The sequence below is a fragment of the Nilaparvata lugens genome, chromosome 8 (assembly GCF_014356525.2).
Source record: "Nilaparvata lugens isolate BPH chromosome 8, ASM1435652v1, whole genome shotgun sequence".
NCBI lineage: Eukaryota > Metazoa > Arthropoda > Insecta > Hemiptera > Delphacidae > Nilaparvata > Nilaparvata lugens.
In genome coordinates this window covers 41,908,203-41,934,008 of record NC_052511.1, presented here as the reverse complement: position 1 = coordinate 41,934,008, position 25,806 = coordinate 41,908,203, and the positions used below count along the sequence as shown (strand labels likewise).

General features: G+C 34.4%; 3 protein-coding genes across 3 annotated transcripts in view; 2 read left to right on the top strand and 1 right to left on the bottom strand.

Moving 5' to 3' along the window:
- LOC111045978 (cilia- and flagella-associated protein 52) overlaps positions 1–8,681 on the top strand; it is a 29,035-nt gene extending 20,354 nt beyond the window's left edge. Inside the window, exons 8-13 of the mRNA XM_039435150.1 lie at positions 1,632–1,800; positions 3,448–3,684; positions 4,032–4,035; positions 5,350–5,680; positions 6,653–6,736; positions 7,263–8,681. Of these exons, the coding sequence (XP_039291084.1) occupies positions 1,632–1,800; positions 3,448–3,684; positions 4,032–4,035; positions 5,350–5,680; positions 6,653–6,736; positions 7,263–7,399 (962 nt within the window). The 3' untranslated portion in view covers positions 7,400–8,681. The remainder of the gene's footprint in view (positions 1–1,631; positions 1,801–3,447; positions 3,685–4,031; positions 4,036–5,349; positions 5,681–6,652; positions 6,737–7,262) is intronic.
- LOC111045977 (autophagy protein 12-like) lies at positions 8,606–11,490 on the bottom strand. Its single transcript, XM_039434793.1, is given in 4 exon segments — positions 8,606–8,942; positions 10,208–10,344; positions 11,326–11,376; positions 11,379–11,490. Coding segments are annotated over 4 exon segments (417 nt in total). The 5' UTR covers positions 11,485–11,490; the 3' UTR covers positions 8,606–8,819.
- An 8,028-nt stretch (positions 11,491–19,518) lies between these two features.
- On the top strand, positions 19,519–24,096 carry LOC111045976. Its single transcript, XM_022331457.2, has 3 exons — positions 19,519–20,136; positions 21,507–21,701; positions 23,537–24,096. The coding sequence occupies exons 1-3, from the start codon at positions 19,876–19,878 to the stop codon at positions 23,909–23,911; spliced, it is 831 nt and encodes a 276-aa protein (XP_022187149.2). The 5' UTR covers positions 19,519–19,875; the 3' UTR covers positions 23,912–24,096.
- Positions 24,097–25,806: the final 1,710 nt, after the last annotated feature.

The window sequence follows — 25,806 nt, the reverse complement described above, 5'->3', positions numbered from 1 at the left end:
TAGATTTTCATTAAATTTGACAGGTATGTTCCTTTTTAAATTGCGCGTCGACGTATATACAAGGTTTTTGGAAATTTTGCATTTCAAGGATAATATAAAAGGAAAAAGAAGCCTCCTTCATACACCAAATATCGGGGCACCGAGCTTCGCTCGTTATTTATTTATTGACTTTTGATAAACCAAACATAATTCTTTAAAATGATTGGGGAAGTACTAACAGCACAGCCCAAAACTGTTTCTTTCCCGAATTTTGATTCATACACTATAAATAGTCCAGAAAGTAGGTTATGCTCCATACACTTGAATTCAGGTTCAATTTTCTGTTCAACCATTTGAAAAAAAAAATATAATTTAAATTATATACAAACCAAATTAAATAACAAAATAACACTCACTAATCACTTGAAATTGTCAAATAATGATCAACTTTGAAAATTATGATATACTCTAGTTTAGGAGGATTATCATGTCATGTCAACAAATCAGATTATGTTTAGCTAGATAAAATTTCTTGCTGATTGATTATAATTACACAGCGGGAAATAATTCTGTCTCCCTCCCACACAGGTACACGCATCATCTGTTATCGAGAGACGACGAAATTATCATCTGTTTTCCAAGGAAGAATTATCCTTTTAATGTCGTTCAGCGAGTTTTCCAAAGAATGAGACCTAGTGCAATCGAATCTTTATATCATAAACCTACTATGTTCCAAATTTCGTGAAAATCGTTAGAGCCGTTTTCGAGATCCGTAAAACATAAATAACCAGATATAAAAATAGCCAGATATAAAAATAAACAGATATATACAGAAATTGCTCGCTTAATATAATAGGATATTAGAGTAAAAATCAGACCATAGAATTATTCATCATAAACCAGCTGTCGAGTGGATTATAAATTGCATGCAATTAATGTCTCAATGTTGTTCCTTCCTAATCATATTTGTATGATTTGTGATTCTGTCCACGAATAAATAAATGTAACTTGATAAAAAATCAGCTGTCGTGTGGACTATTAATTGCATTTAATGAGGCATGCAATTGATAACTCGAAATAGCATAGTATTTTCTCCCGACTTTTCTCTGCTTTCAGCTAGGTAAGCTTTTAATGATGATAGCATAGTATTGTTTACAACAAATTATTAGCATTGTCAGTACAACAACCCAAACAGCCATTAGTTTTTTACCGACACGACAGGACAGGACATAATTTCAGGACACAGTATCAGAGGAGGCTGTGGTTTATAACTGCGCGAGGTCTACTGTTCACAGAACTACTAGTTAGAAAGAGTGGAAGGGTATGTGGACCTTACGAAGTTCCTGAAAATTAATATTCTGATACTTCTCAATAAACTCTATTTTCGGTATGAGGTAAGTATTCCTTATTATTGAGGAAACACTTAATATAACCCTATAAAGCAACTTTGATTTAAGGTAAATTTATTAATAATATAATTACTTAAGAATTTATCTATGACTAATTTACAATCAATCACCGTACGGACTATGTGATCATGTTCATACTCTTTGTAACCCCTTTCTTCACCCTCAAGTAGTCCTATACTGCAATACAAGTGGACTGCACTTGGAAAACACTTTAGAAGTAATGAAAAATGACTTATTTTCAAGGTGGAGGGGAAGGACAAGTTCGAGTTTGGGAAATAAAGCCGAACAAACAAAGCCTGCTGGCTGTTCTGAAAGAGCACAAGGGTCCTGTCTCATCGATTGACATCAACTGCAACGACAAAGAGGCTGTCACTGCCAGTAGTGATGGAACTTGCATCATTTGGGACTTGGAGTAAGTATTTCTTAACAGAATTAAACAATCACTTACTTACTTACTGCCATGGTCATACATAAATCTAAGTAGATATTTAGCCGCACCAACAAAGCCCCTCCATTTCTCTCGATTCTCCGCGTCCTCCTCGGTTGCTACAATTCTCTCCGTATCGGCTTTCACTTGACTCCACCATTTCCGTCGTGGTCTTTCTCTCGGTCGTGTTCTTTCTAATTGAACAATTAGATTTGGTAAAAATTATAACCATGAATCTGGCTTATGGCTTCTTGGAAAGGTCTCAGTTTGACAAGATCTCAGTACATCAACTGCCTATTTTGACCATTTCTTGAGATACTAAGACAAGTGGGAAGTTGAGCCGCTTAGTTCGTCAAGTGTCATAACATAGAGTTTTACATACAGGCTGATACAGAGTCAGCAGCACCGTTATACATTAGTTAGGGATTAGTAAGAAGTTATTTAAAGGCTGGACTAGGGTTTGGGTGTTTGCTTTTAAATAGCAATAAATAAATCTTTATTCAATGACAAGTACATTACAGAATAACAATAATCAAATACTGAATTCAACAAAAATGCGTAGTGTACAGTCAATGAATACATTACTGCTTGCTAAAGAATGAACTTTGTCTGCAAACAGGAGCATATCACATAATTGAAAATAAAATCAATATGATGGTATTATTTGATAATTTTATAATTAAATTTATGATACTGCATCCACTAGACATTCTGGAAGCAACAGGAGCTTGACAAACTGAAAACTGGACGTAATGCTGAAGTTGACTACCCGGGCTGATTCTTGATCAACTGAGATCTCGATGAAGTAGATGTCACCTTCTTCGTAATATTTTAAGGCTGTGCAAAGGCTAAAAATAAACGTTCTACTCGTTTTTTTCAAAGTTTTTCAATTTGTATATCATCAAGCTATCAAAATGAAAAAGTTTTCTCAGGAAAACATTTTTTTCCGATCATTACTTTTTGAGATATCAGCGCCTGAAGTTTAAATTTTTGGGACAGACCATTTCAAATTCGGTAAGAGATAAATACATGAGATTCAGAGGATAGAGTCTTCATGGTATTGTTGATATAGTAAAACACAAATTTTCTGAAAATATCAATTTTTGAGAAAGTTATTTAATTTACTAAAAATGACCAAAAATAGCTTTTAGTTGTTATTTTTGGTAAATTGAATTTCTCAAAAATCTATATTTTCAGAAAATTTTTGTTTTACTAGATCAACAATGCAATGGAGACTCTACACTCTGAATCTCATGGATTCATCTCTCACCGAATTTGAAATGTTCTGTCCCAAAAATTTAAACTTTAGGCGCTGATATCTCAAAAAGTAATAATCAGAAATAAAATGTTTTCCTGAGAAAACTTTTTCATTTTGATAGCTCGTTGATATACAAATAGAAAAACTTTGAAAAATATCACCAGTAGAAAGTTTATTTTTAGCCTTTGCACATCCTTAAATTGTCATTCTCCTATTTTTCCCCCTTCTTCCTTCTACCAGCTAGTAGCCCCACTAATCCTGAATCCCTTTTCAGGAGATTCACGCGCACAGCGATTCAGTTCTCGTCAAATCGAATACTGCCATTATAACGTGGACCTCACTAATAATGAAACCATTTTTGAAACTATTTCCAGGAGATACGCCCGCACAGCGATTCTGTTCTCGTCAACGCTGTTCATGTGCGTGCGCTACCACCCGTCAGGCTGCCAGGTGGTGACTTGTGGCACCAACCGACAGATCGGCTACTGGGAGGTGTACGACGGATCGCTGATCCGCGAGATCGAAGGATCGGCCTCCTCGGCACTCAACACGCTCGACCTCACCGACGATGGTCACTACTTCGCTACCGGCGGCACCGATCAATACTCAAGGTAACCAAACAAACGCAAACTTTGACCTAACCAAAGGTCAAAAAATAGCAACCACATGCAAACTTGATTAATTAGCACCGATCAGATAATAAAGGTAACTAAACAATAGCAAACACATAGAATCTTGAATGGGGATCATAAGAGATAGATAGATATTGCCTTTATTTTTACATTTTAAAATATCACAAGTGTTGCGGGCGAAGTTGGGGCAATAAGAACCCCTCTTCCACTTGACCCTCTAGAGAGATATATAGATAATTGCCTTCATTTTTTACACTTGAAAATATTACAAGAGTTTTGGGCAAAGTTGAGGCAATAAGAGCCCCCTCTTACATTTAACCTTCTAGAGAGGTGAGAGGAAAGAGGGAGAAAGTCATTCTTTGAGTAAAATTGACTCAAAAACCACCACAAACTTCAAGCTGATTAATAATTTTCAGTAAAGCACTAGCCCTTCTACAAAATAGAACTTCAGTTCTTGTATATTTGAAGTTTGAAGACATCATAGACAGAAATAACAAATTCAATTACATGGAGGAATAAATTCAAGTGATAATATCAGTTATACTATTAAATAGAGATGCTAAATGAAAACAATTTTCATTACTTCATTTTATGGATGATTAAGGCCCGCCGCAAAGTAGACCCACGCTAATCCACGAAAAGCAACGCACGCCGTGGGATGCTTTGTAAACCATTGCTCCAGACATCTGTTTAATAAATGCAATGAATAATCCACTTGTCAGCTGATTGATTATGAATAATTCTATAGCAATGGTTTACAAACATCCCACGGCGTGGGTTGCTTTTCGTGGATTAGCGTCGGTCTACTTTGCGGCGGGCCTAAATTTCAAGAATAAAATCTTATCCAATAAAATGATGAATCAAAAAAATTATTTATATTCCATTGCGAATAGTTTGAAAATACTTTAATACCAATTTAATTTATGAATTGAAATTATGAATAAGCTGATAATTCATCTATTACTGGTTTCAAGGAAGTAGAACCAGTGACTTGATGAAACCAGAAAAGTACAATGTACATGAACTATGAATAAAATATACTGTAGCCGTAGTTGAATCATTTCCAAAAGGGCAATTTATTCAAGTAATTAGGAAGATGGAATGTTTTGAATTTTGTATATTTATTTTCCCTGTGGTATTAATGTCATGTCAAAATTTATTAGGCTAATAAATTGTATTACATAGAATCAGTAGTAGGCTACCCTCTTTTCTCTTTGATGACATGACCGGTTTCGGCCAATGACGTCGAAAATAGAAGGGTACTATAGTCAGTACAAACCTTAGTTTGCAGCATTAGTCTTATGACGTAAGAAGCTGGCAGATTTCACAAAATCCAGAGAGCCTGTGAAATAATTGTGTGATAGAAGGAGCGAAAAAGAGAGCGTAGGCTTTTTTGATAGCATAAAAACGACAACCGTGTGCTCCTATTGTTCTATTGAAATAACATTGGCCATAAATCTCCGTGCTGCAAACTAAGGTTTGCACGGACTATAGTGATTCTACATAGTTAAAACTGTCAAGTAGTAAAGTCGTATAGCTTTTTGTTGGTGGGGAGTCTATTATGGCATCACTTAGTAGCTCTGTAGAAATAAATGAATTAAAAAATTTAAATGTACATTATATTGATAAGAGATTGTACGTCAGGTATGGAGATACCGCGAAGGCTTGACCACCCACGTAGGCGTGGGTCACGCTGGTGTCATCACAAGCGTGCGATTCAGTCCCGACCGAAAGCGCATAGTCAGCACAAGTGCAGACGGCGCCATCTTTATCTGGGCGTGTCCTCTGCCCAAGGAGCCGCCTGCGCCTAAAGCAGCGGCTGTGACGTCATCGCGAGGAGGCAGTCTTCTGGACAGACCGCTCGGCGCACGCGCCAACTCCATTGAGACCATCAAGGACATTTCGCCCAGTCAGAGTGTGCGCGCTACGAGTCGCCATGAAGGCATGGATTCGCCCCCAGCGGGCAGCAATTTCGGTGAGTGAAAGATTGGGGTTGAAGTTGTTGCCGTTCATGAATTTGTTACTTATTGAAGTTTTTCTGTTTATCGCATAATATTTTGAAATCTTGTGAGACTGGACTCTCGATGTGATATGACAACCATAATCAAATCAAATTCATTTATTTCCTCTTCAATGATACAAACATGTTTGAATAATAGTAACAAAAATACAGAGAAAGAATATTCTTCACATGGGGTATGGTGCCTGTGTGCAAATAAGAGACTGAATCGATTTATCTCTTTTGTGTGGAGGAAGTATTAGAAAAATTAATTTACTACTAAAAAGATAGAATGATACACACAGCAGATAGATAAGAAGGAAGGAGGTTGATGAATAATAAATAAAGTTGAATGAATATTTGCTTAAGGTGTTACCGTTAATAGAGCTGTCATTTATTGAAGTTTTTTAGTTTATCGCACAATAGTTTGTCATCTTGTGAAACCGGATTCCCAATGTGATGGGAATTGAATGAATATTCCTTACTATATATAAAATAAAAATGACTTTTACAGGCAGAGACAACGGAAGCATATATACCTAAGATTGTTTATTATATGGTACAGGAAAGATGGGGACACATGTTGTTTGACGCATTATCATATCTGAACTACTGAGCTGATTAACTTAAAATTTTGCATAAAGATCAAGAAATTACCGAGGATGGCCTATTTTTATTCATCAACTAATACAAATTTAAAAATTAATGTGACAAAGCCTACGTGAAATATTTTTTCATTTTAACAATTTTAATTATCATTCAATGAATAAATAAAATAGAAGTCCTATTAAATCGTCAACTAACTACTTGTCAAAATTCAATTTTATACATATAAAGAAATAATACAAATAAATTATATAGTGAGTTACGATAAGGATAACCTTTTATTATAAAAGACAGGATTGTTGAAAATGGAACATATTCTAATTGATTTTATTTGTGTTTCAGAAAATGGAGTAGTGAAATGCTATTGTAAAGATAAATGCAACTGCATATCTGAAAAAGCTAATATCACAGCTCAGTGCAACTCAGGTAAGTCATTTTTCATATATGAATCTTCTAGGGTGGCATTCCTTCTATGGTATTGAATTCATCCAACTTCAATCTCTTCGCACAAGCATGTTTTGATACATATTATCTGATTTGATGATATTGTGATTTGGATGGATAATGCATGACTTACAGAGGCAGTAAAATATCAATAATTTGCCTAATCTTGTATGAAATAACTTTCACATAATTGAAAATATAGGTTACCAATCATGTACTTTATTCATGGGCTTCTTAATTGCATTTCTCTCCTAAAAATGAGCTTCATCGATAGTTCATAGAACATCACAGTGCCTTAGAACAATGAGAGGACTGATTATTCATTAAGTTGTTAGTTGACGATTTAATAGGACTTTTATTTTATTTATTCTTACACTATGGTTCAAGTGTTATCCATAGGATAAGCTATCTTTCTAAGCTCATGTTATCTTTTATCTACGCTAGTAGTGAGTATTCTTGTTTACAACTATTTGGAGAATCCGTGTAAACTTCAAAATTTTAATTTCAGATTCTTCTGGGAGCGACCAAAGAGAAGGACAGCAAGATAACGCGACAAAGACAAAGAACGCGGATAATGAGAAGAGACCAAGTATAAACAGCAGCTGCAGTGGATCAAAAAAGTCTACAGTTCGAAAATTCTGCTAAGGAAACATCTATACTTCTCTTGTTTATTATAATTGAACCAATAGAGAATTTCAAATTCAAATGAAAAGTAGAATAGTGATCTACAGACAGATAATAGTGATAATTATTGAATATAAATCATTATAACAATCGGTCAACCCAAGGAGTAAAAGCTTGATAAATTGCAAATTTAAATTTGAATAATTCATATAATGAGAATTTCTTATGAAGAGTAGTCATCACGATCAACTTACTTGTTGAAGAAAGTTTATTGTACTAAAAGTGTTTTTTTTGAGTATTTGATTATTTTATAATAACAGCAGACTGACAATAATTAATTGGAAGTCATTCAAATACTGAGTAGATGATCATGGAGAATTTAGGGGAACTTATGATAATCATGATGCAAGTTACATTATCGAGAAAGCAGCTTACTAGGAGCACAATCTTTAAATTCGACCAACCAATAAAACTTGAAGAAATTTCTGCTTCTTTTCAGACTACGTTGTACATTATAAATAGAAAATTATCTTTGAAAGATGTAGAATATTTCTACTTTAATAAATACGACTTAGAAGAATATATACATCACATCTTGCAACGATCCTGTTTATTAGTAAGTAGTGTTTATTAGTGATTTATTAGTAATTTTTAGCTACTCATACCCAAGTCCATAATTAGTACCTAAATACTACTAATTAGTGGTTGGCAAGCCTGTCTTGCCTGTATTTATTATTATTTTTATTATTTACTACTAATTAGTACCATAATTAGCTACTCAAACCACCCCATATATTATTATACATAATAATGATGCATAAGTCAACTGTTTTTTGTTAGTAAAAAATAAATTAGTACCTAAATACTACTAATTAGTACCATAATTAGCTTCTCAAACCACCCCATATATTATAATAAAATAAAGTCAAATAAGTCAACTGTTTTTTGTTAGTAAAAAATAAATTAGTACCTAAATACTACTAATTAGTACCATAATTAGCTACTCAAACCACCCCATATATTATTATAAAAAAAGTCAACTGTTTTTTGTTAGTAAAATAAATAATTAATCTTACTTGCATAAAAACTTCTAAAGAGAATCAGCGGCCACAATAGGTCAACTTTTGATTCAACAATTGAGAAATCGCCAACAACTTGACAAATTATTGTTATACTCATAATACTAGTTATTAAACTAATCAGTAAAAGCAGAATGAAACTACAGCATTTGATTCAAAATAATTTCATTTTCAAAGTGATAAAAACAGGTATATTACAATGAATGATACATAAAAATACAAATGAACTTATAACATAGTTGCAACAAAATACTTACAGAATGCAGGCCACCTATTTACAGTTATCAAAACAATGATATCCACAAACACATCAGTCTTTTTACAGCATGGTCTGATAATACAAGCACAGCACACACTAGCGACTAGCCCCATGCTTGACTCTTGCAGTAATGGAGAATGAGTTTGCCATCAGTTCCATAACAGTTGTAAAGGTTCCTTACTGTCTGGTCAGGAGCTGGTGCAAACGCTTGGTTCACATATAAAAACTGAAACAATACATTACAAATCAAAGATACATGAATTGAGAAAATAGTTCTATAAGCTAGAGCTTTGTGAGTAAGAGCCTATTTAAGAGCTAAAGTGCAAAAGCTATTATGATAACAGATAATTTAATCACGAGAAAAGTGAACAATGATATACAAATCAAGACAAAGGTAAAATTAATGAGAAGATGGATCCAAGGTACCTAGAATACATGTATTCTAGGTACATTGGATGGATCTATAAGCTGAAGCGTTGTAATTCAGTACCTATTTTAGAGTTACAATAAAAAATTATAACGACGTGGTTTAATCACGAACAAAATGTGACAACGGCAAGAATTTGAATAGATCACGGAGCATGCGCTCTGTGTTTTTCACAATCTGTTTTACACTGGTTGATAGGGTAACCTAGCTGACGTCCTCTTCACTACTTTTCTTTCTCTTTTACCGTAAGGCTAGGCGCACACCAGTTAGTCAAGACAAGACATGATCAGACACGTTTAGTCACAATACTTCACATTATTGCTTATGACGCAACTCACACTGATTAGTCATTGAAATTAGACATGTCTTCATAAGCAACTATGTGAAGTAATATGACTGATCATGTCTTGTCTTGACTAACTGGTGTGCGCCTAGCCTAACTCAACCATTCGAGTATGTGAGATAGGCCTTGAATATCAATTGGACAAATCAACATACCCCTTCCAAAGGCGGTCAATGGATGAGATTGTTAATGGAAATAAAATCGTTATGCGTGGAGTAAAATGCAACTTTCGAAGGTAAGTTCAAAAAGGTTCCTATAATGTGTTATTTCTGTGGTCAGACTGGGAGATGTAACTTACTTTATAATTTATTCTGTTTTAATTGATCTCATGTGGAATTTATTTGGTTAACATTATCAACACTCAAGCTGTTTAAAACTGTATTAATTGCTATCAAGATGGCTCAATATAAACTGGCGATCATATGCAATGGTGAAGTACAATTAATAATAAAATATATTATACGATGCAAGAATTTATAAAGAAAGCAAAATGTTTGGAAAAGTGATCAACAATATCTTCAAATTTTGATACAGGAAGATAGTCTATGTTTAACAGTGATACAGGTGAATACAGAAGTTATATAATTTTTTTATTTCTTTGGTAGTTCATAAATTTCCTTTTATCATCAAGTAAGAAAACATATATCATATTGTACAACGTTTTTGAGTAAGAAATTACTGATTTTTCTTACTTGGCTCTAACAAGCGCAATAAAACTCACCAACGATTCTTGAGGATCAAACTTTAGATATTTCTTCACAAATTCTATTATCCACGCAATCTTCTTATCAGGATCAATAGTCCACTTTTTCTGTTTCATAATTGGAGCATTTCCGGTCGCTTTCAACAATACATCAACTGTAAAAAAGAAATCAATTATTGCAAATGAGACAAATTTGTTGAAAACTGGAAAGAAGGCACAAGATTTGTATAACATGGATTATTAGTGAGATTCACGTTATAAAGTCGGTGGGAATGATAATAAGGCAATGTTGCCACTTTTCCTTCTCCACCGCCTTCTTTATTATTTTTTTTTTAATTGCATTGGACTAAGTAAGCTCAACAAATTGAAAAATGCTGTTTAATAACACCATTATTCCTTTGGAGCTTCAATATTCGTATTTTTCTGCAGTAATCCTTCAATCTCTCCGACCTCCTACGACGCTCCTCATCTGAAAACACCATCGCCCGTCGTCGAATTGGTTCCCGCTGTTGAAGCCTTGTGGTTTCTAGCTCCTTATAGTTTCCGGACTACTTCCTTCTATAGTAAATCAAATCAAATTTATTTTGCCTCAAAATAATATACAAAATTCTATATTGTTTTTTTTCTTTAGGGCTACTTTTAATATAAATAAAAATATAAATCTCGGTACCCTTTTAAATTATTTTGTCACATGTGGTAACAAAATAATTTAAAAGGATACTGAGATTTATATTTTTATTTATAAAATTCTATATTCTATAGTAGATAGCTATGACTAAGTTATCCCGGTAAATCTGGTTTAATATTAATTGTTGATTCATGCTAATAATATAATTTTTATATCTGAAATATTATATTTTATTCGTCGGGAGAATATATTTTTCATAATTTATTACCAATATATATTTATAATTAACAAGATTGAATATTTCAGTAGTTCTTCATATTTCTACAATCTACAAACAATTTGGCGAAAGTGCGGATTGGAAAAGGTTAGAGCTGTCGGCTTAGACTAGTGACGAGCAAGGATAGCAAACCAATGTTAATCATATGCTAACTCTATAACACGAATCTCACTGTAGACTTCTTCATATCAGAGACCTATTATTTGCTAAGGAAAATTCGTAACGACTTACTCTTGGTTTTTTGAATTCCAGTACCATCCACTGAATTATCAGCTGTTTTTGGACTGTAGAGCCATCTACTGAATTCTCAGACGTTAATTCGTGTTCACCAATCTCTTTTGATATTTCCTGTGAATCCTGTTTTTGAATGGATGGCTGTTCGTCCCCCATCAGGCTCTGAAACAATGCAAATCATAAAATAAAAAGAACTATCCAATATCTAGTATTTCTAAAAATAAATACCTTATTATTACAATAAGGGTATGATCACATTGAATGTGTGTAAGTGCAAGTACAAGTCGAATCATGCATGAACCGGAAAACAAAATTTGAAAAATGCCATTTAAACACGTTGTGACTTGCATGTTGGTGCTTACACTGAACGCATCTAGCAAGTGCAAGCTTTTAATGAGAGTGTTCCAACTGCTCTTTCCAGATTTTGTTTCTCATCTGCACGCTTGGCCATGCATATCCAAGCTTGCACTTGCACATATTATACACATTCAATGTGATTTCACAATTAGGTTTCCTAAGCCTTGCATTAGAATAGCATTAGCTAATAATAAACGTGAGCTCTTGAGAATTTAATAACTTTATATCTACAATCAAGAAAGTCTAATAAAAAAATGGATGACTAAGGAAGATTTAGGTAAATTTATATAGATAAATTTCAATTTTTTCAAGTTTAAAACATCAAGTAAGATGAATCAGTCCACCATCTAAGCTAATCAGTCAAAAAAATCTAGAACTCGCTGAAATCAAACTCTTTCACTATTATAGGCAGCCTGTTGAAGTAGCGTAGTGCTGAGCTCCTATAGCAAACCCGCGATCTCTGGAGGCGCACCCCGGCTATGTCAAGCAGCTCTCGATGCCTAGTGTTGGGGTGATGTACATCTGCACGAGTTAACAAATTTGGTTGATTCTTCTTGATATACATGAGGCAGAGAAGAATGAAGTGGCTGACTACGTTACAAGATGACGTCAAGTTTAGTTACTTGACATGCCTCTCAGCAGTTTCTTATTATTGGACTTTTACACTTGTAGACATGCCTTTGCGGTATGTACATGCCATGAAAATATTATCATTATTATTATAACTAATACAACTTAAATATCAAATATCAACTTAGATATAGATGGCCCTGGGAGTAAGTATTAAGCTGCGTTTACACCAAAGTTATTAACAAAATGTTGATAACTTAATCCTTATAGATTCTATTAGATTGAACATAACTTATCATACACATGATGATCATATGCGTTTGTCAAGTTCCGTTCAATCTAATAGAATCTATAAGGATTAAGTTATTAACATTATGTTAAAATTTTGTTAATAAATTTGGTGTAAACGCGGCTTAACTAATACAATCACTAATATGAATTATAATATTGAGTCAATCTGAGAGAAGTGGACATTAGAAATAAATTATAAACTTACTAGGAGATAACCCTTGCTCCGCAAGGGTCTATTTTAAAACTTGATCTGAAAAATTGACCGAGTGGAATCTTGAAGAGTTTGAAATAGGCCTAGAACCATTCTCGGTTAATTGAGAATCTATATGCAAAATTTCAAGTTAATAAGTACAGTAGTTTAGACGTGATGATGCGTTAAACATAATTTTCCTATCGCGTACGTGTATGAGTCAGTTCTTTCCTTTATTATTAGTATAGATGAGTTCTTCCACTTGGTGCTAAACCTAATAAAGTGACAGAACTCAAATCTTGTTTAGAAACCTTCCTCAACTTAATGCCAACCTGACAAAATTGGACTGATTATTAATTTAGTTGACAATTTTAACCATCTGTTTCGAAGAGGTAGTCTCTTGATTTCTATATGCATATATTTAAATTATTTATTCATGTCCCATGAATAAAATTTGAACATTAATACTGAAAAATCCAAAAGGAAAATTGAAATTTGGACTTCGTAGTGCACAAGATTGATATTTTTAGAATCTATTCTGCACAATTTGGAGATCTAAATCATTTCCGTTGCAATCCATAAGTTGACATGTTTCAATGCGAACAAACACAACCCCCTATAAAGGTCTTGAAAATCTCTCTGTTGTGTCTCTTCCTCCACTCTCCTCCCTCATTTAAAGGTCCATACATTTTTCTAGGGATCTTGTTCTCGAATACAATTAATTTCCCTTCTATCCAACTTCCATGTCTCAGCACCGAAGAGCAATATTGGACAGATAATTGTTTTATAGATTTTAATTTTAGTTGTATGTGATAACAATTTTGAGGACATAAGTTTGTTGCATGCATAGGAACATCTGTTTGCAAGGTGTATCCTATTCTGTATTTCTGTTACTTCTTTGTTATGTTCAGAAATGACAACGCCTAAATACTTAAAAGTGTCTACTTTTTCAAAGTAGTGACCATTCACTTGGAGAGAATCTTGGTCTCTGTTATCTTTTCTCTTGTGAAATATACATATTTATTTTTTGTAGTGTTCACTTTCAGTTCAATTTTCCCTGCTTCCTCTATGAACACTTTTGCTAATTGACTTAAGTCATCTATTTCTTCTGCGAACACATCATAACCAAACGCTAGTGTGTTGATTCCAGATCCAATTTTTATGCATTCATCCCTATTTGCAATTTTTTGAGTGCTTCCTCGATAGCTATCGAGAATTGGCGAGAGCCCATCACTCTGTCGTACTCCTGAATTTGTCCTGAAAGACTCAGAGACTTGTCCATTCACTCGCACCGAGCATGTAGCTTCTGCTATACTTGACCTGTCCAGGTTTACTAGTTTTTTTAGAATTCCAAACTTCCCCATCCTTATCCACAGTTTCTCTCTGTTAATACTATCAAAAACGTATACTATCATAAGCTTTTTAAAAGTCGATAAATAAAGAAAAAACTCTTTGTTGAATTCCCAGTACTTTGATACAATTTCTTTCAGAATGAATATTTTTTTGATTTGTTGTAGACCTGCCGGTGTAATTCTAGGTTCAGTGCCTAAATACCTGCCATCAAATTTTTGGTTGGGATCGATTTAGTATGTTATTTTGAGCACAAACTCACAAAAATTAAACGGTGGTCACTATTGTTTTTTTAAAATAAACCATGTTCAAAGTATTAATACCTTAATACCTTCTGCTTCATCCATTACCCACATTTGTGGGATCGATGGTGTCATAGAATTCGATTTCAACATACACAATAACACAAAAACTATTCAGATGGCAGGTAAAACAGTGATCACTTATTAAAAAAAGTTCAGATCATCACTCATAAATTAATTTACGCTATAATATGATTTATCACAAAGCAGCTTCCTGACGGCTCTCTTGAAGGCGGCCTCATCCAACTGCTTCACACCAGGAGGCAGCTTGTAGAAGAATTTCAGTGCAGAAACTCTATAGCTGGCCTGTGAACGGTGGAGACGTCTCCTAGGGACATCCAGCAGCTCGCAGCGCCTGGTGTAGTGGTTGTGAACGTCACTTCGGGCAGCCAGAGTATGCTGTATCCTCTTGACATACATCAAGCACAGGAGGATGTAATGGCTGAAGACCGTCAGCACACCAAGGCGAGCAAAGATGGGCTTTTGTACAATTTTGCATGCATTCAACCTATAAAGTGGCAGCCATTTTGATTATCGAAATCATTAAATTTTGATTTTCCAAACCTAAGTTTTTCTAACCTAAACTTCCCTAACCCAAAGCTTTTCCTAAACAAAACTTTTCTAAACTAAGCTTTCCTACCTCAGCTTGCCTAAACTACGGTAATATATTAGAGGTGTTTGAAATGTCGTAAACAAAGTGAGGTAGTAAAACTATTTTTTTTTTCTAATTTATGATGAGTGACCGCCGTTTATTTCTTGTGATTTTGAGGTCAAAATGACATACTAAATCGATCCCAACCAAAAAATTGATGACAGGTATTTCGGCACTGAACCTAGAGTTTAGTCGACCTGCCTTATGTTATCGGATTACTTCACTTTAGTACGATTGAGAAAATTTTTGCACCTCAGAGGTGCAAATTCTCTTTCTTCTTTTTCTTTGGCTACGCCTTATCCCAATCATATGGTATTTTCACCTCAAATTTTTAAAAATTGAAAGAGAAGCAACAATGAATCATAGATTAGGTACTCTGGTTGGGAATGTTCAAGTGAATGTCTTCGTTTTAATTTTATGTAATAGAATAATCAAAGATTAGTAAAACTTTAAATGCATTCTTGAGCAGTATCCAAATGAATTATTGTAATGATTTTTTGTTTAGGCTACATGCAAAAATGTAATGTAATAAACAAAACAGTTGAAGTTGATGTATTCATTTTATAAATAAATAAATTGCATCAAAAACTGATACTGATTTATAATAAAATTAATATTAACTAAGAATTATAAATTGTAGAAATCTTACCTTATTGTATTTTCTCCAAGTATTTACTTAGGTATTTTGAATTTAGAGAGAGGTTAGGGTGATGGATGACTGATGATGGAATATATTATGGTGGAAGGCTGAACAGCTGTTTCAGAATGAGTGAGAACGGAACCATAACAAACTGATGACCATGTGATACTACGACAGACTGAAACGTTTTTCGTCCAAGTTTGTCGTCTCATAACAAACCTGTCGTCTCTCGAACACGAGCCTGGCTCACTCAGGAATGTGTTCCAATCTTTTCCAATTTGTCGGTAGTGAAACATTAGAATCGTCTTAGTTTGTCACTGTATGCACTTAACATACTTGAACTATGCAAGAATGTACCCTGAACTGTCAGAATTCACAGAGAAAAAAATGTCCTGAGAAACAGCCCTGCACCAGCTTGTGAGAAGGACAGCCTTGCTGCCAAGGAGATTGCTCTATCTGCCTTCATATACAATGAAGGCACTTTTGACAATGTCACTTATAAGGCCATGGTCCGTGCAGTGAAGGGGCGTGGTCTTAAGCCTGCCATATGTAGGTGGATTGAATAAATTGATGTCATGCTCTGCTCCAGGTGGATCAGGGCCGATCTTCAAGGTGAATTGATAGTCATTGCACCTGCAAAAGGTTGTCTACAGAGAGGTGTGCTTTCTCCTCTTCTGTGGAGCCTTGTGGTGGATGGACTGACTCCCTCCTTCATGAACGTAATAGTGAAGGTGGCTTTGTCCAGGGCTGTGCTGATGACATAGTCCTCATTGACTGAGCGAAGTGAGGTCCAAGATTCAAGTCGACGGTTTGGCATTTCTCTTAATGTTTAAATGTTAAAATGTTTATATGTTGCACATTTACAGCAAAACGTGGTAATAGATTTTCATGAAATTTGACAGGTATGCTCCTTTTTTAATTGCGCGTCGACATATATAAGGTTTTTGGAAATTTTGCATTTCAAGGATAATATAAAAGGAAAAAGGAGCCTCCTTCATACTCCAATATTGGAGTAAACATCAGACTATAGAATTATTCATCATAAATCAGCTGACAAGTGATTACACAGATGTGTGGAGAAGACAGTCTATTGCTGCTGTATTTCCATAAGGTCTATAGTTTCAATCAGGTACTTGTGGATGAGAATACTGCGTGAGGTCTACTGTTCACAGAACTAGTAGTGGTAAAATGAAGGTTCTCAAGTACTGTTGCTGATGTCATGAGCATCAACCTTGACAGGTGTCTTGGAGAGGGACTAAGCATAAATCCCTCAAAGACTGTAGTCATTCCATTTACAAGAAAAAAGAACCTGGAGTCTCTCTCCAGGTTGAAGCTTGGATCAACACAGCTTGTAGTATCAAGAACTGTCAAATACCTAGGGCTGACCATTGACTCTAAGCTGACTTGAAACAATAATTTAAATAATACACTGCACAAAGCAAAATGGGCACTTATGACTTCCAGGACATTTGAAGGCTCCATGTGAGGGATGAAGCCTCACATAGTGCTGTGACTGTACAAGACAGTAATAAGGCCTCAGGTTACATTTTTATGAATCACTCATCTTCTGGACAAAGGTGAACCAGACTACAGCCACAGCCAAACTCACAAGTCTACAAAGGATGGGCACACTTCTAGTCACTGGAGCTTTCAGGAGTAGCCCGTCAGCAACTCTTGAAGTTGCACTTGGCTTACTGCCATTGGGTATTTTTATCATGGCAGAAGCACAAAAATCAGCCTATTGGCTGAGAGTTGCAAGCCAAGGGAGGGAAGGCCTGTCTGGAACAGGCCACTGCATAATCACCAAAGCTGTTGCTCAGACTTCAGATGTCATGAGTACAGAGATAGTTTTCACTACACCTTTTTTTGCTCCTTCTGCTCCAGAGAGGAGTTGATGTCTGAGGAAGGGCCCTATTCCAAGAGTGGTGGCCTACAACACGGATGGTTCTCTCATTGAAGGGAAATCTAGCTACAGAGTGTACAATGATTCACCCAGAACAGAACCCTGTGCAAGTCTGGGACAACACTGTACTATCTTTCTGGCAGAAATTTGCACATCATGACTTGTGCAAATATAGGCATTGCCATATACTATTACAACAAGCACATAGTAATCTTGTCAGTTTGTCAGGCAGCCCTCAAGGCTCTTGACTCCAATGAAATCAAGTCTAAATTGGTGTGGGAGTGTCCACTCAGCAGGCTTGTAACACTCGACTCTTTGCATCTTGGTTGGGCAGCTGGCCATGTAGGCATCGCCTATACCAGGCGCACACCAATGTGAAAGTTTTGTTGCGGTGCAAATTCAATTCGCTGAACTTGCCATGTGGAAATTTAATACCATTGCAGTGGATGTGCTGGCACAAACCAATTCATTGTGAAATATTCCCTTGCGAATAATTCACAGCTTTTGCTACATGCAGCATTTGCAGCACTTTTTTGTGTTGCAAATTTTGTGGTGAGTTCTTGAACTACACTAGTTTTGTCTGCCTTGTAAACAACATAAGTCAACTCGAATATTTCCGTGCTACACATTGCAATTATTTTGCTTCCCAGTGTGTGTGCCCCAATATTTTGCAACAAAAACTTCGTTTGGAAACCACAGTCTGAATTCTTGAAAATTCTGCAACAAATTTGTATGCATCAGTGTGTGCATACCTTTAGGTGGTGATGAGCATGCAGATGAGCTTGCTAAGCTGGGTTCCAGTATGCCATTCTTTGGTCCACAGCCAAGCTGTGGCATAAGTAAAACAACTGATTTTCACACAATAAGTGAATGGTCCAGGGACTTACATCACTAGCAATGGCAAGTTCATCCTGGTCAAACACTTTTCAAGAGGCTACTAGAAGATGAAAGCTCTTACTTCTTCAGCTGGCTAGTGAGGTTGGGTAGAGGTCAGGTCAAGCAGTTGATTGCTCTGATAACTGGACATAGCAACTCCAGGAAATATCTCCACACAATTGGACTTACAAACATAAATCAGATGTGTAGGCTTTGTAATCAGTCTGAAGAGACTGCCAAGCATATTATACTGAATTTCAAGAGACTAGGGGCAAGGAGAAAGACTCTGTTTGGCTGCAAGCAGCCAGGTGATGAATGGGATGTTAGTATAAAAACTCCTAGATCTTGTGAACGACAAAGGTATGTATTTGCCCAAACAACATACTTGGACACATAATAAGCTTTGGTTGACATGTGATGGTCTCTGAACCTTTGGATTCTCGAATCAATCCTTCAAATCATAGCATAAACATAACCTTTAAGGTTGTGTTCAATTATGTTTTAAATAAAAAAGGAAAGGTTAGGGGTTGGCTTGCAAATAGTGATATTTTATTATTAAAATGTCCTGATAATTTTATATGATAAAAACAGATAAAAAAGGTGAAATACACTCACTTTCTATAGTAAGGTTTACATTATAATGGCAGTGGAGAAAGATAGGAGAACAAGGTTACCGATCCTCAGTCTTGTCAATGCCTTCTACACACCATAGCTGATACAGGTTTATGTCATATTAACTGTTCATTTTTGTTCAAAATAATCAAATATATTCTATTAAGCAAGAAATTATATTTTTCAATAATTTTATAATGTATTTTCACAATTAAGATGGAATATTTTGTTAATAAACTATTAATTCAACATTGTTAAAAGATGGTCTGGCAACAGAGCAAAGCGAGAGAAAGATAGCGCTATCCGTTTTGTTGAATGATAGACAAGGATAGCAATATTGTCATTGCTTATCAAACACTGCCATTAAAACGTGAACCTTACTATAAATATCTTACAAATGACACCCTAATACTTGTAATTTGTCGTCGACTCACTTTGACGTTTTTCAGGTTTAAATGATTGATTTAGCCTAGTTGAATTTTGAGGTTAAGTTTTGGAAGATTATATTAGATAATTTTTCTTTTTAGAGACACGATACTGGAATTTATTTGATCATTTTGGAATTTCAAATCAGGAATTTAGTTATTGCAGTTTACAAGAAGCTTACTGAAGCGCTGAAGTTTGAACTTGGTTTGGATTTTAGCATTTTGGTTTTAGGTTATCTTGTTACCAGGATTGTTAAATATAAAAAAAATAATGTTAGCTATAGCTATAGGTTAGAGGTTATGTTATTTTGTTATGGTAATTCTAATTATCAGGTTAAACAGTTAAATTTGAACTTGAAGTTTGAAGACAAAACGAGTCATGACAGCAAAGTGTACAAAGTTGAAGTACAGTTGGAGTGAGGAAGCAACCAAAATACTTATTTCTAAATACGAATCATATGAATTTCTTTATAATCCCAAGATGAAAGATTATAAAAACAAAAACAAGCGACAAAAAACACTTGAAGTTATTGCTGACTTGATGAACAAATTAAAACCAGGTTCAGTAGTTTGTAAAGCAGAAGATGTAAGGAAAAAGATAAGTAACCTTCGATCTCAATTTTTTGCTGAAAAATCCAAGGTAAGAAAATGTAATATTCAAGTACAGAGTACTGTAGTTAAATATAATGCGGCTTTCACACACTTGCCAAGTGAAAATGTCTACTATGCTACCGCTCGCTTACACTTTGCCCGTACAGGTTGTATACCTTGCCAATACCTTCGCAAGAGTATGGATATAGAATTAGAATAGAATATGGTACTGGCATAACCCATTCCATGTCATGATTCTCATTTGCGGTTCACTCCTGTTTCATGTGATAACAATTATTCTAAATCACGACTTGACATGCTGGTCTAAAATAATAATAATAATGTAAGTGATATTAATCAGTATTTAGGCTAGATCGGTTATTTTACATATTTTTGGGCAGTGGCTTCCGGCTTCCCTATCTCCAATCCCCATTTGGGATCATGATACTTGGAAACTTAAATGGTAGGCCTATTGTATACGTATGTATGAAAAAAATTATTTTCATTGCAATTAACTTGATTTTTATTGAATTGTAAATTAATTAATTTTGGAGAAAATTCCTAAGGAAATTTTCCTTAGAATTTAAAGTTCAAAAAACCTTACATATACATCAATGCACATTTCTAATAGGAACATTCCTGTCAAATTTTATTTAAATATGTTGCTACGTTTGTCCAAAAATACGTCACATACAGACAAAAGCAAATCCCGTCCAGTTAAAACGTAAACCTCACTAGGCTACGTTTCGTTAATTAATTGCATGCATCATTGCATGGAAACATACTGTTGGGTTCCAGAGCAAGTGAAAGACTATTTGGAATCCAGAGGAAAGCTGTCAGAATGATTATGTGGACTTCCCAAGAGGAACATTGCAAGGAACATTTCTTGGAATCCTAACTTTGCCTTTAATCTTTGTTTATCAGAGTATAATTTATGTGAGGGGAAATTCGGAGAGGTTTTTAGGACAGAAAGTATCTTATGATCACTATACTAGTAATAGAAATAAACTGAGTACTCAGAGATACAACTATTCTAACATGCAAAGGAAGTCCCTGTTTTTCTCTATAAAGCTGTTCAATTTACTGCCTGAACACGTCAGAGTCCTAGAAAATAACACTATTCGACATGGCTTCAGAGGTTTCTTGGTAGATAATCACTTTCATGATCTGGAGGAGTTTTTTGAGATGGCTAAGTAGATAATAATATTTAGCGATAGATTTTGTTGCTTTGTGATGACAAACTGCGCCATACTGGTATGGAAACTAACTGTAGTGACATTTTTTTGAGGCTTGATGATATTAAAGAGCTTTCAAATAAATAACACTGAGTTTTCAGTTTCACTGACAAATAAATTACCTTGAACCTTTGTTGCATGATTACAGTCTATTCATAAATTGCTAATGAATGATCATTTTCAGATATTACACAGTGTCAAAATTGGTGCTGAAAATATCTATACACCTACTGCTTATTGGTACCCAATGATGCTAATTATCGAAGATTCAATCACTGAAGACAAGTTTGAAAGCAATATCGATAGAGAAGAAGACAATGAAGAAGAACCAGCGATTCAATTGCAAAATGATCACGTATACTCGTTACTTGAACAGAATGTAAGTTGAGATCTTCAAGAACAATACAATATTGAACAAAATAACTTTACCCAATTCTTTCAGTTATTCTTTTATGAAAAATACTGTATATCTTTCATCAATGCTACTTTTCCTGCTTCATTGTAAAATTGTTCGAAGTTGTTTCATATTTCCATGACTATTTTCACTTACAGTGATCTATTTATTTATTGATTCTATTTGTTAATATTCAATAATCCTGCAAGTATAAACTGATGATCATCTCCAATGAAATGCAAGTCACAAGTCTCTCGCCTTGAAAATCCATGTTTCCTCTGCTAAGACTGTGCGACAGACTAAAACACTTTTTACTGGTGATATTTTTCAATATTTCCAAATATTTTTTTAGATACTATCAAGTTATCAAAATAAATAATGTTTCTCAGGTAAAAATTTCTTTCTGGCTATTACTTTCTGAGATATAAGCTCCTAAAGTTTAAATATTTGAAACAAATCATCTCAAAGTCGGTGAGAGATATATCAAGAAATTTTGAGTATATATTCTAAATAAAATTATGAAGTGTAAATATAACCTATTTTTGGACAATTTCTATATAAATTTGGGAAAGAAACAGTTTTGGGCTTTAAGCCTGTTGTTCCTTTCCCAATTATTCATAGTTGAGAATGATATTATTGCCTATGTATCAATGTATAAATAAATGTACATAGTATTGCTGGTAAAATTAAGTTTTTTTTCTGAAAATATTAGTTTTTGAAGACGTTATTCAATTTTCGATAAATAACTCATTAAATCATCACAATCTTAAATCATTTTGAGTATTTTTTTCAAAATGCAATAACTTTTTTTTCAAAAGTTGAATTAAAATAACCATGATTCCATCAACAATACCATGAAGAATTTATCCTCAAAATTCCATCAATTTATCTCTTACAGAATATGATTTAATATGTTTTAAATATTTAATCTTTTCTCATTTTGATAACTTGATAGCCTAGTACCAAATCAAGAAACTTTGTAAAATTATCACCAGTAATAAGTTTCCTTAACCTGCTGCACAGCCTCAACTAACAGGTTGTGTAGGTTTCATGCAGATTTAGTTAGACAAGTAACTTTTGAAAGATTAATTGTTGGTAAAAAAAACACACAAAATTGGCTTGTAAGCACTCCAAAGCACTCAACCAAATTCCGTCCATGTGAAAATGTGTAAATATTTTCAGTTCTTTTGAAATTCAACCATTTGTAACAATATCAACATTAATTTCCAAGGAAAATACATTTGTAATTGTCATCGACAACATCTTCAAGATATATTATTTTGAGAGCTTTGTAGTTGAATATAATTAATGTAAGCCACCATGCAGTCAGAGCATTTTATGTGTTTTATATCAATAGAGACTATATTGTTGAACACATTCAATTTTTCAAATTCACTTGTAGTTTGGATTCATTGGTTTCATTCAGTTGAGGGTACCTGTGTAGGGAAATATAATATGTTTACTGATTGGGATAGTGGAAGTAGCCTAATATTGGTAAATATGCAATTTAATGCAGTTAACTAGATCAATATTGACTTTACACGAAATAGGGTAGTGGATTTAGTTTTTGATCATTCGCACAAAAGAAAGTATTAATCAACTTTGGTAAGGTGAAATCATTAGTTGGTGATTAAATTCAATGTTATTTGAACAAATACTGGGATTCATTTACATATTCAATTTTTCAGAATTACACAACTATCAGAAAGTACCACAGGCTTGCTTCAGCCCAAAACGGTTTCAATTCAAATTTATAATTTTAATTAACAACAAGTTTCAACACTAATAATTAGTAAACATAATTATTATGTTTGTTACAGGAGGCTGACAGTACCGGTAATGGTGGACATATTTCGCGCAGGAGAAAGAAACCAAAAAATAGAGAACTACCACTGAAAAAAAGCAAAAGTGTCAATGATGATAACGAGCTGCTGGATACCTCAGAGATAAGTCAAGAAATGTCGCAGGAGCCCATGTATAGTAGGACTGAGGACTCTTTTGACACATTTGGAAAGTTTATTGCAGATGAACTACGTGCTATGAACAATGAATGCAAGAATGTATCCATCCTTAATAAAGCCAAAAGAAAAATTCAACAAACCTTAATGGAAACATGGGATCATGTTATGGAACCCCAATCTTCAACTTTATATTTTCAAACTACAATTGACGATTCAGATGAAGAATTCATATAAAAATCAAGATAAATCAACAAGTATAAGAAATTATACATTGAAAATTAATTTAAATTGTACACTGTTGGGCAGGGAGGTATGGATGATTTAAAATAATAGTTACACACTCACGAAACTCAAAAAAATTTCTTACTTTGTACCTTGGATGTTGCCATTATAAAAATTAAAGAGGACAAATTAAAAAATTGATTATGTACGAAAAATAACATCTGTAACTATTTACAGACCATACACTCCTGGAGACGTTGTGAGAAGTTGTCCATACTTCTCTGAAGCATTGCACATGGTACCGCTCGAATTTATTGTGTTATTGTTTCACTCAGGGCTTCAAGGGTTCGTGGTTTGTTTATGTATTCACGTGCTTTTAGGTAGCCGCATAAAAAATAGTCACTAGGTGACAGGTCCGGTTACCGAGGAGGCCACTCCATATCTAAACACAACGAAATAAGGCGTCCAGGGAAGGTCTGCCTTAGAAATTCCATAGCTGCTCTCGATGTATGGCATGTCGCCCCATCTTGTTGAAACCATACAGTATTGACGTTGATACGTCGTCTTCTCAATTGTGGCAGAAAAAAATCACGTAGCATCGTTAGGTAACGATCCGTATTGACAGTGATGGTTCGACCGTTTTCTCGAAAAAAGTAAGGGCCAATAATAAGTTTTATGGGGCTACCTAAAAGCACGTGCATAAACAAACTTCGAACCCTTGAAGCCCTGAATGAAACAATAACACAATAAATTCAAGCGGTACCACGTGCAATGCTTCAGAGGAGTATGGACGACTTCTCACAACGTCTCCAGGAGTGTATGGACAAAAACGGACACCATTTAACACATCTTATTTTCCGTACATAATCAATGTTTCAATTTTTTACTCTTTGATTTTTATAATGGCAACATCCAAGGTACACACTAAGAAAATAAATTTCGAGTTTCGTTTAAAAATGAGTGTGTAACTGTTATTTCAAATCATCCAAACCTCCCTGCCCAACCCTGTTTATGAAATCCAATCAAAACAGAAGTAAGCTTTTTCAGTATTAATAATTTAGCTTCTCCAGGACTACCATTGTAGCTTTTTCTTCTTCTTCTAATATAATTTTTTTCTTCAATATGTGGTTTATTGCTTATTTGAAAACCTCAACCTAGATTGATCCATAAATTGTACATGTTTCAGGTACTATAATATTATAAAATATTGTGCACTGATGGGTGATTTATATATGCTGCATTGCAGACTCTAGTGTAGTTCTTTGCAGTTGCTAAAAATCTCAGAGTGTTTATGAGGCGAACTTCAACGCCTAGAAGAAGTTCTCTTATTAGGCTTATATGAATTCCTTCACCATCACATCTAGCAATCAAAGATGATAATTAATTAACTCAAACGATTAATGTAATGGAAGCATTGATCTGTTGCTTGCACATATTCTTGTTTCCAATAATTAAATAATTCCGACTTAGTCGTTTCCTCAGTATAATAAATTACATTTATAATACGTTTTGTAAGTAATAATACATGACAGCAAAGTCTATATGCACAGGAATGGAATTATTTCTGTTATTGGTATTGGAATGATATTTTTATTGATTGAATGGAATTGAATCTTCATAATCCAATTTCTTAACAATGAAATGCGACCAGACGACAAGTGGGATATTTGTATCAGAATGTTCAATTCAATGGAATGTAGGTTAAAATATAAGAAATGGCTATATTCTTTGACAATAATCGTTGACAGAATAATAGCAGTTGACAGAAAAATACCAAAATGTTTTAGGATTAACTTAACACTAGCCAAACATTTCATATTTCAAGTACTCGGTCAAATATTTGATCAAAGAGCCTTCAACTATTTTCAATAATTAATTACATTTAAGTTTAATGTGTGTTGGACAAC